This window comes from Halichoerus grypus, chromosome 13 (assembly GCF_964656455.1).
Source record: "Halichoerus grypus chromosome 13, mHalGry1.hap1.1, whole genome shotgun sequence".
Taxonomy (NCBI): Eukaryota; Metazoa; Chordata; class Mammalia; order Carnivora; family Phocidae; genus Halichoerus; species Halichoerus grypus.
Window position 1 is genome coordinate 67,918,770 of NC_135724.1, and position 12,404 is coordinate 67,931,173.

At 49.9% G+C, this 12,404-nt stretch overlaps 1 protein-coding gene across 1 annotated transcript; it reads left to right on the top strand.

The window, feature by feature from the left end:
* Positions 1-813: 813 nt before the first annotated feature.
* Positions 814-11,091, top strand: LOC118525675 (immunoglobulin lambda-like polypeptide 5). Its single transcript, XM_036076481.2, has 3 exons — positions 814-1,399; positions 9,141-9,259; positions 10,632-11,091. Exons 1-3 carry the CDS (start codon positions 1,200-1,202, stop codon positions 10,949-10,951), a joined length of 639 nt encoding a protein of 212 aa, XP_035932374.2. The 5' UTR covers positions 814-1,199; the 3' UTR covers positions 10,952-11,091.
* The last annotated feature ends 1,313 nt before the right edge of the window (positions 11,092-12,404 follow it).

A 12,404-nucleotide genomic window follows, 5' to 3' on the forward strand; every position in this document is an offset into this window, starting at 1 on the left:
AGACGGAAAGTAGGATGGTGGGTGCGGGGGGCTGGGGAGGAAGAATGGGGAGTTACTGTGTTTCAAGCGGACAGCGTTTCAGTCTGGGAAGATGAACAAGCTCTGGAGAGGGACGGTGGTAAGGCTTGCACAACAGTGTGAATGTGCTTAACGCCACTGAATTGTACACTTAAAATGGCTAAGATGCAAACGTCATTTTACGTATATTTTACCACAGTTTTTAAAAAACTAAAGGGCAAAGAAGCAACTTCACATCCATTCTCTCCCAACTTGGACCTCGCCATGGTCCTGAAAGTGAGCAGAGCTGGTAGTTGCTGCCAGCCCCACCTCCCAGACGCCTGGACGCCCCGGAGGTGACCAGAGCATCCCTCCCGGGAGTGCCAGCGCAGAGGCAGGCTCTTGCCACCCCATGCGGGGGCTCGGTCCCTCTTCATTGCTGCTGCTCACCCCACACCGAAGCGGGGTTCCCGGACGGACAGTGCGTAGGCATTCGGGGAGATGGGAAAGGGGTCTCATGGAAACCATTACTGCGTGCAGTGTGCCGACGCCATGCTCATGATGGTGACCGCTGGATAAAATCTATGAGGGTGTGAGGGTGTAAGTGTGAGTGTGTGCGTGTGTGTGTCAGAGAGAGAGATGACACCCATGAGGTGCTGGACACGGTGCATTAAACCCTATTTTTATAATTGTATCATGATTCCCGAACTTGAACATCGGCTTCCTGCTAAACGACACCTGTTTCCTCCCCTGTCACCACCCCTGCCCCCAGGCTGGTCAGAACAGCAGCCCCAGCCCCAGCCCACTGAACGCAGGCAACTCCTACCCCACTGGCATTGCACTGCCTCCAGGGCCTCTCCAGTCCCAGGGGAGAGGCTCCACAGACCCAGGCGCCCTCTGAGAAGGAAGGCAGGAGCAGCTGTGGCCCACCCAGGGCCCCAGGGGCAAGACCAGGCTTGCAGCTGTGGTGGGAGACGGTTGAGCTCTGGATGCCGACCACAGCAGGGCAGTTGGCCGATGGCCCGCTGGGAGAGACCCCCTGGAGTAACAGCCATGGGCCTTGGAGAGAAGGTTCAGGCAGAGGACCGGGTCGCTTGGGCCAGGGAACACTGGGATAGCCACTGCCACCAAGAAGGCCCGGGGTACTGACTGACTCTCCTCCAGGGAGCTCAAGCCTGCAGGTCCTTTGACCCTGAGGGCAAATGAGGCCGGGGACAGGTCGGGTGGGCTCTGAGGCCCCCTGGGGGCAGAGCCCTGGCCCCAAGCCATGCTGGCCCCTGCTGCTGCTGGGCTTGGCTGTGGGTGCCCATGGTCGGCTGCCCCCACTGCCAGTAGACCCACCGAACAGCACCCCAGACCCTGGAGCCCCCGCAGGAAGCAGCTCTCGGAGCCTGTGGGACAGGTAAGGGACTGAGGGAGTCATGGGGGTGAGGGACGAGAGGGTCTTTGCAGCCAGAACTGGGACTGGGACACAGAGCGGCTATGAGGGGGACAAGAAGGACAAGGAAGAATCAGTGAGAAGGGGGGCAGCCTGGACAGACACTGGCTTTATTTAAAGTGTTGACATTTTGTCCATGGTGTATTCGTTTGCATTCATTTGTTTTAGTATTGTATTAATATATTATTTGTCTTAATTACTGAGCTTTTTGGCACTCCTAAATTTTGCACCCAAGGCTAGTGCCTCACTCACCTCACCCTGGTCTTCTGGGTAAGGAAGAAACAGGAGGCAGGGGCAGGATACCCACATGGGTGGTAAGTGCTGTGACTGGGTCAGGGTGCCCAGGCTGCCTCCTCTTAACTGATGAGCCACCTCCTTGCCCTTCCCCTGCTGGGCAGGGGCCACCCCCCGGAGCACTAGGGTGCAGGCTCCAGCCAATGCTTCTTTTCTTTTTTTAAAAAGATTTTATTTATTCATTTGAGAGAAAGAGAGAGGGAGAGAGCACAAGCCAGGGGGAGCAGCAGAGGCAGAGGGAGAAGCAGGCTCCCCACTGAGCAGAGAGCCCGATGTGGGTCTCAATCCCAGGACCCTGGGACCATGACCCGAGCCGAAGGCAGCCACTCAACTGACTGAGCCACCCAGGCGCCCCTCCAGCCAATGCTTCTTACATCAGAGTGGGCCTTCCCTGCTGTCCCCAGGTCACCAGACCCTTAGCCAAGGACATTCAGCCAGGGCTGCTTCCTGTGACTGACCCCCTAAGAACTCAAGCCCACCCAGGGTGCAAGCGCCTCCATGGGAAAGGCCCCTTCGAGTGTCTGTGGGGGCCACAGGTCTGCCACCACTTGCTGAGTGACCCCAGGCCCTTCTCTCTGCGTGCGGTGGGAAGTCCTTGGACTAAGTGCCGAGCATCTGGGTCCACTTATGATAATGAGTGACACAACAGCACGTTCATTGTGGGCACTAATCACTTTAGGGGCAGAACATCCCTCAGCAGCCCCACAAGGCAGAGCCTGCTATCATCCCCATTTTACAAATGAGGATAGAGGTCCAGAGAGCTGAGGGGACCTGCCCAATGTCACACAGCTCGTGCAGACTCCAACACGCAAGCCTGATGGCTGCCAGGTCTTCCCACCCCCATCTCCTAACTTGTGGGGCTGACATGTCTGCCTCTCCCAGCCTCAGTTGCCTACCTGCAAAGCGAGGGGTCCTAGTCGGGTGAGGGCCTTGTAGCCTGACACCCACCCCAAGGATGCTGGTGTTGCCATGGTGCAGGACTGGAACAGGATGAGATGCTTCTGTTCTGTATTAGCAGGCCAGCCATGAAGGGTGGGTCAGCACCTGTGGGTGTTGGGCAAGGACTGGCATCTCAGCATCCGGCAGGGCTCAGGGAAACACAAGGAGAGATGGAGCCCCCATGGGGGGTCAGGCCTTGGCTGGGGCTGAGACCCCAGGGGAACAAGCTTTGGCCCCAATTCAAGGTCCAGCGGGAGAGGGGGCAGGTGAAGCAGCAACCACACACGAGGACAATGGCGAGGTGGTACTGGCACAGAATGCCCAGGAAGCTCCCAGTGGTCCGCAGGGCTGGAACGAGTGGGTACTGGGGCCAAGATGGTCTGAGAGAAGGCTGAACAGGTGACCAGCCCGACAGGGAGGACCCATCCCTGGAGGACAGACTTCATCTGGGGCATCCTGGGGAATGTTTGCAAGGAAAGGACATGACCAGACTTGGGTGGTTGAGGGTGGGAATCCAGAGCTAGAGAGACTTTGAGGAGGGTGTGGCCGTGTCCTTGGCAGAGTGGACCGGCAGTTGGAGATTGAGGAGGTGGGAGTAACAGGAAAGAGAGGAGCCAGGATGCCCCCCTGGCTTTTTTGCTAGCCAGTTAAGAGAGCGCTGTGACTGCACCAGCCTGTCCTGCATCTTAATAAAAGGGTCCAAGAGAAGGGGTGGTCTGCAAGGCCTTGGTCTCCCCCAAGGAAGTCTACTCACTTTCCGGTCACTCAGGGCCGGTGGATGTAGAGACGATGGGCCTGAACCAAGGGGGTCACGTGCAGTCTTGAGGACAGACCGATAGACCATTTTTAGAGCAGTAAGGTGGGATGGGGGGAAATGACCAAGCTGGTTTTACAGATGAAACGCTGTTGGCCAGTGATGGGGTGTCTCCAGGCAAAGAGAATAGCAAAGGCTGAGAAGAGAGTGAGGTGCGCAGGCGCAGCAGAGATTGGAGGAGGTGAGGAGGGTGGCAGACTGCAGGGGGTTTCACGCCCCCGTGATTTTTCCTGAGGTCCTTGAGGGACTTACATAAGGGACTCTCAGAGTCAGATTTGTGTCTTGGGAAAATGGATCCAGCTTTTTTGACGGCAGATGAGAGCTGCAGAGAGGGGGCTGTCCACACAACGACCAAGATCACCTGTGAAATTGGCAGGTGAATTTAAAGTGATGGTGCCAGAGGTTGACGGGGGAGGACTGGGCACTGTCATGGATGGTCAGTGGGAGAAGAAATTCTTGGAACAAATGACACCATGTGTCAAGATGTATAAAAATCTGCATTCCTTTTAACCAAGTAATTCCACTTCTAGAAATTTATCTTGAGGAAATAATCAGAACTTCAGCTAAATATTGTAAGTGTGTTCAGAGGAAAAAGTAGAAAGCCCTTCAATGTCCAACAGTAAGAGAAGGTAAAATAAACTATGGTATATCCATGGAAAAGAATAATAAACTCATTTTATATATATATATGGTGACTATAGTAATGTAATAAAGATTTCTATTTTTATTTTACTTTAATTTATACAGAGTAAAATTCCCTCTTTTTGGTATAGCAGTTGTATAAATTTTAATAAAATCATAGAGTCATGTAACTACCACCACAATCAAGATAGAGAACATTTCCATCACCCCCCCAAATTTCCTTGTGTCCCTTTTGTAATCAGTCCCTTTCTCTGCCCCAACCATGGCAACCACCGATCTCTCTGGGACCCTATAGTTTTGCCTTTTCCAGACTATCATATAAATGGAATAATGCAGTATATAACCTTTCTGTAAATTAAACTTTTTATTTTGAAATCATTGTAGATTCACATGTAGTTATAAGAAACAATACAGGGGACCCCATGTCCCCTCCACCTGGCTTCCCCCAATGGTAATGCCTTGTAAAACTATAGTAAAATATCACAACCAGGATATTGACACTGATACAGTTAAGGCACAAAACATTTCCCTCACTGCAGATTCCTCATCTTGCCCTTCTATTGCCACTCCCATTTCCGTCCCTTCTAAGCCCTTTCTTTACCCGCTGACAACTACTAATTTGGTCTTCATTTCTAATTTTGTCATTTCAAGATTGTTCTATAAATGGAATCATACAATTTGTAACATTTGGTGATTAGCGTTTTACACCCAGCCTAATTTTCTGGATGTCCGTTCAGATTGTTGGGTGAATCATAGTTTGTTGGTTTTTTATAACTGAATAATAATATTCCAAGTACAGAACCTTTTGAGTCTGGCTTCTTTAGTTCAGTATAAGGCCTTTGAAGTTCACCCAGGTTATTCCATTTGTCAATAGCTTGTTCCTTTCTATTGCTGAGAAGTATTCCATTTTTCAATGTATTACATTTTGTTTAGCCATTCACCAGTATAGCGTTGAACTGAAGGGGCAAAAATAGGCATCCTTGTCTTGTTCCTGACTTTGAGGGAAAAGCGTTCAGTCTTCCACCAATGAATATGATGTTCAACGTGGATTTTTCATAGATGGTTTTATAAAGTTGAGGAAGGTCCCTTCTACTCCAAGTTTTTTAAGTCTTTTGTCATGAAATTGTGTTGAATTTTGTCAAATATTTTTCTGCATCAATGGAGATGATCACATGGCTATCATCCTTCATTTTATTATTATGATATGTTGTGTTGATTGATTTTCTTAAGTTGAACCACCCTTGCATTCCTGAGATAAATCCCACTTGATGTATAATTCTTTCAATATACTGTTGGATTCGCTTTTCTAGTATTTTATTGAGCATTTTTGCATGTGTATTCATAAGGGATAGTTTGTAGTTTTCTTGTGATGTCTTTGTTGGGTTTTGAAATCAGGGTAATTCTCAAAGAATGAGTTAGGAAGTGTTCCTTTCTTTATTATTTTTCAGAAGAGTTTGTGAAGGATTGGTGTTAAATTTTCTTTAAATATTTGGTACAGGGGTGCCTGGGTGGCTCAGTCAGTTAAGTGTTTGACTCTTGGTTTTGGCTCAGGTCATGATCTCAGGGTCATGGGATCGAGCCCCACCTCAGACTCTGCGCTCAGGGCAGAGTCTGCTTGAGAGTCTCTCTCTCTCTCCCTCTCCCCCCCCCACCCGCTCATGTGCCTGTATGCACTCTATAAATAAATAAATAAATAAATAAATAAATAAATAAATAAATATTTTGTACATACACACATGCATACGTAAAAATATTTGGTAAGATTTTCTGGTGAAGCCTTCTCATTCTGGGCTTTTCTTTATGGGAACAGATTTTGATTACCATTTTAATCTCTTTAGTTGTTATAGGCCTGTTCAGGTTTTCTATTTCTTTTTGAGTCAGTTTAGGTTGTTAGTGTCTTTCTAGGAATTTGTTCATTTCAACTAGGTTATCTGATTTGTTGGTATTCCATTGTTCATATTATTTCCTTATAATCCTTTTCAATTTTGCATGGTGTGTAATAATGTCCCAACTTCCAGTTCTGACTTTTTTATTTATTTTTTATTTTTTTTTAAGATTTTATTTATTTATTTGACAGAGAGATATAGACAGCACAAGTAGGCAGAGTGGCAGGCAGAGGGAGAGGGAGAAGCAGACTCCCCATGGAGCAGGGAGCCCGACGCGGGGCTCGATCCCAGGACCCTGAGATCATGACCTGAGCTGAAGGCAGCCGCTTAACCGACTGAGCCACCCAGGTGCCCCCAGTTCTGACTTTTTTAAAAAAAAAGATTTTATTTATTTATTTGACAGAGAGAGCAGCAGAGACAGAGGGAGAAGCAGACTCCCTGCTGAGCAGGGGGCGCAATGTGGGATTCGATCCCAGGACCCTGGGATCGTGACCTGAGCCCAAGGCAGATTGCTTAACTCACTGAGCCACCCAGGTGCCCCAGTTCTGACTTTAATAATTGGAATCTTCTCTGTTTTGTATTTGTCGATCTGGTAAAGATTTCTCAAAGCTGCTAAACTTCGAAGAACCAGCTTTTGGTTTTACTGGTTCTCCTTATTGTTTTTTATTCTCTAATTCATTTATTTCTACTCTAATCATTATTTTTCCTTCCTTCTGCTAGCTTTGGAATTAACTTGCTCTTCTTTTTCTATTTCCTTAAGGTAGACTTAAGTTATTGGTTTGAAATCTTTCTTCTTTTTTAATAGAGACTTTTTATAGCTATAAATTTTCCTTAGAACACCACTGTCACTGAATCCCATAGGTTTTAGTGTGTTGGGTTTTCTTTTCATTCATCTCAAAGTATCTTTTAATTTCACTTGTAGTTTCTTCTTTGACCCACTGGTAACTTAAGACTGTGTTGTTTATGATTTTGACTGCTCTAAATACCTCACATAAGTGGAATCATGCGGTATTTGTGCACCAACATTACACAAGGGTTCCAATTTCTCCACATCCTTACCAACACTTGTTTCCTAGTTTGTTTTTTTAATAGTAGCCATCCCAATGAGTGTGAAGTGGTATCTCATTGTAGTCCTAATTTGCATTTATCTAATGATTAGTAATATTGAGCATCTTTCATGTGCTTATTGGCCATTTGCATATGTTCTTTGGATAAATGTCTGTTCAAGTCCTTTGCCCATTTTTGAATTGGGTTGTTTGTTTTTTTCTTGTTGAGTTTTAGGAGTTCCCTATATATTCTGGATATTAACCTTTTATTACATATATGATTTGCAAATATCTTCTCTCATTCTGTGGGCTGCCTTTTTACCCTGTCAAAAGCATCATTTGATATACAAAATTTTGACGTTTTCATGAAATCCAACTTGTCTAGTTTTTCTTTTGTTGCCTGTGCCTTCAGTGTCATATCCAAGAAATCACTGCCAGTCCAATGTTGTAAAGCTTTTGTCCTATGTTTTCTTCTAAGAGTTTCATTGTTTTAGCTCTTATATTTATGCTTTGCATCCATTTTGAGTTTATTTCTGTATATAATGTTAGGTAAGAGTCCAACTTCATTCTTCTGCATGTAAATATCTATGTTTCCTAGCACCATTTATTGATAAGACTGTCCTTTCCCCCATTGAATGGTCTTCGCACCCTTGTCAAAAATCATTTCATTGTATGTGTGAGAGTTTATTTCTGGGCTCTCTGTTCTATTCCATTGGTCTGTATTTATGTCAATACCACACTGTCTTGATTATTGTAGCTTTATAGTAAGTCTCAAAGCCTTGTGGTGTCATTTCTCCAACTTTGTTCTTTCCTTTCAATATTGTGTTAGCTATTCTGAGTCCTTTGCCCCACTATAATAAACTTTAGAATCAGTTTGCCAATATCAACAAAATAATTTGCTGGGAATTTGATTGGGATTGCTTTGAAGCTACAGATCTGGCCTGAGGCTTGGGTAGTGAGAGCATTCATGGTCACATGTGACAAGATGAAGACAGAAAAAAGAGCTGGGTTGGGGGGAAGGTGGTCAATCTCACTTGGATATGGTGAGTTTGAGATTCCTGTTGAACATCCAGCTGGAGATGGTCAGTAGGCAATTTAGGGAGAGTCAAGGAGAGGGTTTAGAGCTGGACTAGACTTGAACCTCACCAAATGGGCAGTAGTGGGAATCCACAATATAGGAAGATGGCAAAGAAGGAGGACCCAGGGTGCCGATCTGGGAGTCAGCTGCCATGCATGGGCAGGGGTGAAAGAGAAGTCAGGGGAGGAGAATGGGAGGTCTCAGGTACCAACAGGAAGAGAGTCACTGAAAACAGAGGCTGATTCTATGTTGCATCCCGTAAAGACATAATGTACAACAGGAACTGGGGAACTGCCCAGGAAGAGGGCCTTGTTGGCCCTGACTTGAGAGCTTTCAGGGAGAGATGGAGATGAAAGCCAGGGAGGCCCTCCATGTCCCAGCATATGAAACAGTGCCTGGAGCTACTTTCGGATGGATAGATGGGTGAGTGGATGGATGGATGGATGATGGATGATGGATGGATGAACACACGGACAGATGCACAGACAGGTGGACAGAAAAACAGTGGTCTGAGAGATCACAGAAAGCTTCATCAAAGAGGTGGGATTGCATTGTGACTTGATGTGTAGAGAAAAAGTGGGCGGTCTACACATGGGAGTACAATGAGTCAGGAATGACCCAGTCCCAGACCAGTAGGTGCAGGAAGGAAGCCACCTGGCTGGACCATGGGAAATTGTAGGAGAGGAACCCTCGGAAGCTCTAAATGAGGCCATCAGGCAGGTCTGAGCCAGTTCAGGACTCGCTCTGCCACACCACATGAGAGGACGAGGCACCCAGGGATTTACTAAACACCTACTCCATGCAGTGTCACCATCAGACTGAGGATTAGGAGGTGACCAGGACAGCCTTGGAAAGGGGGGAAATATACAAGACATGGGTAGAGTCTGCCTCAATCAGGGGGCTGGGCATGGGGACACCTCTGGGCTGTGGGCTCATCCAGGTGTGCCACAGCCTCTAGGAGGCTAGCTGCCCAGCCCCACCTGCTACAGCCTTATGCCCATCACAGGTTCCTGTTCTGGCCCGGTCCCCAGGGGGCAGGCCCCAGGTGCTGGCCTGGTGGGTTTTGGCCTGAAACTCAGTCATCCTGGTTTGTTTTCAGTGAAGGAACCCAGCTCACCGTCCTAGGTAAGTGGCTCTCACCACATTTCCTAACCTGCCCCACCCCTCTGTTGTCTTGGGAAAGTTACTTTTCTTTGGGGGCTGCTCCCTGTCTGCCCTCCCAGCCTTAAGGACTGACCTTCTAGCAGATCTGTGGGATCTGGGGGAAGTGGATTGGTCTCGGGGAAACCAGCAGGAAGGACCCCAATGGTACAAGCATTTACCTTTAGAATCTGATGATTGAATGTGTCCAGATTCCAGGGCCCTAGGCTAGGGGTGGGTGATCCAAAAATGGGGGCTCCTTCCCTTCTTCCAGGGCAGACACCTGTGTGGGGTCCGAGGCTGGTTCTGACTAGGGGCACTGGGGTAGCCTTAGAGAGTCCCTTGGGGTCTTGGCTGCAGGCTTGATGCCCATCCAGGCTAGGAGGACCACACAGGAGGCTGGGGACGTGGCTGGAGCTGTGAGCCCAGCCTCTGGACACACAGAGGGCCAGCCAAAGGGGAGGCCCATGGGAGGGGGACAGAACAGTCTGGTTTGCTCTAGGCTGAAGTGCTGAGGGCCTCTGCTAGGCCGTGGGGACATGGAGACAGAGACACGAGCAATGCAGGGCAAGGTGACCAGAAACACAGCCCTCCCAGGATGTTGGTCAGAAGGGAGCAGGTACCATGGGGCAGAGTCTTACCTGTCCCTGGAGCCCTATAATCCCCAGGTGTCTCACCTGTCCAAGGGGTGGCCTCCTGCCTTCCTCAAAGGGTACTTTAGACTCAGAAGATGACAAAGTGGGAAGTGAGTGGGGGCTCAGAGCTACACAGCTGCCCCTTAAAGTCAGGAATCATCAGAAGTGCTGAGGTGGCCATGGGGCCACCCTGCCTGTCGTCTGCGGGGAGTAGCCCCAAGAAGGCTGCAGAAGTGAAGGGTCCTGTGGTCAGGGCAGGAGAGATGTGGGAGATGGCAGAACCTTGGAGTACCCAGCCTTCCCAGGAGGCAGGGACAGAGCTATTCCTGAGGGGGACAGGGTCTCCTTGCCCCACTAGGTGCAGGGCTTGGGACCTCCATACATACCGTCAGAGTTGTCCTGGCAGGGTGGGTAGGGGACTCCAGTTCACAGGGGAAGCACCTGGATCCAGAAGAATGAAGTGATATGGGGCCCAGATACGGGGCTGAGGAGGAAACTGAGGCTGCAGATGCACCTCTCACACTTCTGGGAGAGGTGACATGGAAGAGCTGCTGGGAGCATGGGGGGCTGCTTGCTGTCCAGGGCTGGAGTGGTAAGGAGGATCCCCTGGGTGAACAAACATGGTCACCATGGGAACAGTCACAGAAGCTGTAGATAAGGGAAGGGCTGCCCAACACCGGGACTCTCCCTGCATCTCTCCACTCTCTCCTCTGTCCACACAGATCAGCCCAAGTCTGCGCCCTTGGTCATGCTCTTCCTGTCATTCTCTGAGGAACTCGGCGCCAACGAGGCCACCCTGGTGTGCCTCGTCAGTGACTTCTACCCCAGCGGCGTGACGGTGGCCTGGAAGGCAGATGGCAGCACCATCACCCAGGGCGTGGAGACCACCAAGCCCTCCAAACAGAGCAACAACAAGTACGCGGCCAGCAGCTACCTGAGCCTGACGCCGGCCAAGTGGAAATCATACAGCAGCGTCAGCTGCCTGGTCACGCACGAGGGGAGAACCGTGGAGAAGAAGGTGGTCCCCGCAGAGTGCTCTTAGGTCCCCGACACCCTCCCACACCCAAGGGGGCCTGGAGCCACAGGACCTCCGGGCGGATCTGCCCTCCCACCAGGGTCACCCCAGCCCTTCTCGCTGCACCCGCTCGACACTCAATAAAATGTCCTTTATTCAATCAGAAATCGTGCTCTCTGCTCATTGCGCTTCTAACACTTTGTGTCCTGAACACAACCGTCTTTAGGGGTGATCATCAATCTTTTGCCTTTGGGGGAAAGGAGTCTGCAAGGGCATCCTCATGGTTTTGGGAGGGCTAGTTTTACTCTCACCCACAATGGCCATAGAATATTCCAGAGCAGATCTGAACAGCAGAACCAAGATAGACCATCCTCCCCAATATCTCTTTACTTGCCCTTCTTATGGGGGCCACATCAGTCACCAACAGTACCAAAGCCCACTGCTCTTGGTTCCCCATGGACTCCTGGATAGTGTCTGAGCTCCTCCCTGGACCGGGAGCCTCACCATCTGGTACAAGCCCCCCTCAGAGATGTTCACTCTCCTTTCCTTTATGCCACCACTCACTGCCATGTTTGCTCTGGTTTCCTACCCCATATGGGCATTCCCTATCGTCACAACCTAGAGCATAGGGGACCCCCTGCTCCTGCCTCCCCAGTGACACTGTCCTGTGCCCCTCCCACAGACGTCTCTGTCACACTCACTACAGGACCCTCAGTCCCTCGACCCTAGCCATTCAATCCCACGCTCCCACTGAGGGCTCCTCCTCCCACGTGTGTTATGGGGGCCCCAGCTGCATTCAAGGTCCTTGGGAGGCAGGGACCCTGTAGAGTCCAATCCATCACTGACCCACCACAAGCACTAACCCAAAATGTCCATGCATAGTCACTGTCAATGTCAAGTTTACATTCTGGACTGTGCCTTGGACAACTGTGGGCTGTGAACTGGTTCACCTTCTTAGGATTTGGGAATGGGCCCTGAGAACCAGGAAGGCTGCCGTGCGGGGAGCTAGCTCAGGGTGGCGGGTCCAGGCTCCGCATCCCGCACACAGACTGGGCACGTACACACGCACGACCAAGTTGCATGCACACGCTAGTACACACACGTACATGCTATTGCACGCACGGCCGTGTGGGGCCTGTGCCTAGGACGTGTGGTAGCATCCAGAACCCTCCACGGGCCTCAGCTCAGCAGAGGGCACAGGCCCCATCATGTCTGTGTTGGAAACAGGACTGTCAGTTCTTCCAGGTGACATTCCCCAAGCAAGCCGAGCCACAGACCGAGCTTCTTCCAGGAAGTCACCTGGGATGTGATATGTCACTCAGACATTCCCTCCTACCCTTCCATGGCTGGGGATGCAGGGAAGCTCACCCCACAAGGAACTGAAGATGCGAGGGGAGGGGGCCCCCTCTCAAGCTCCCATGGGCCAGACCAGCCCCCACAAAGAGGAGGCTGGACTTTGAGGCTCCCAAGCAGCTGCAGG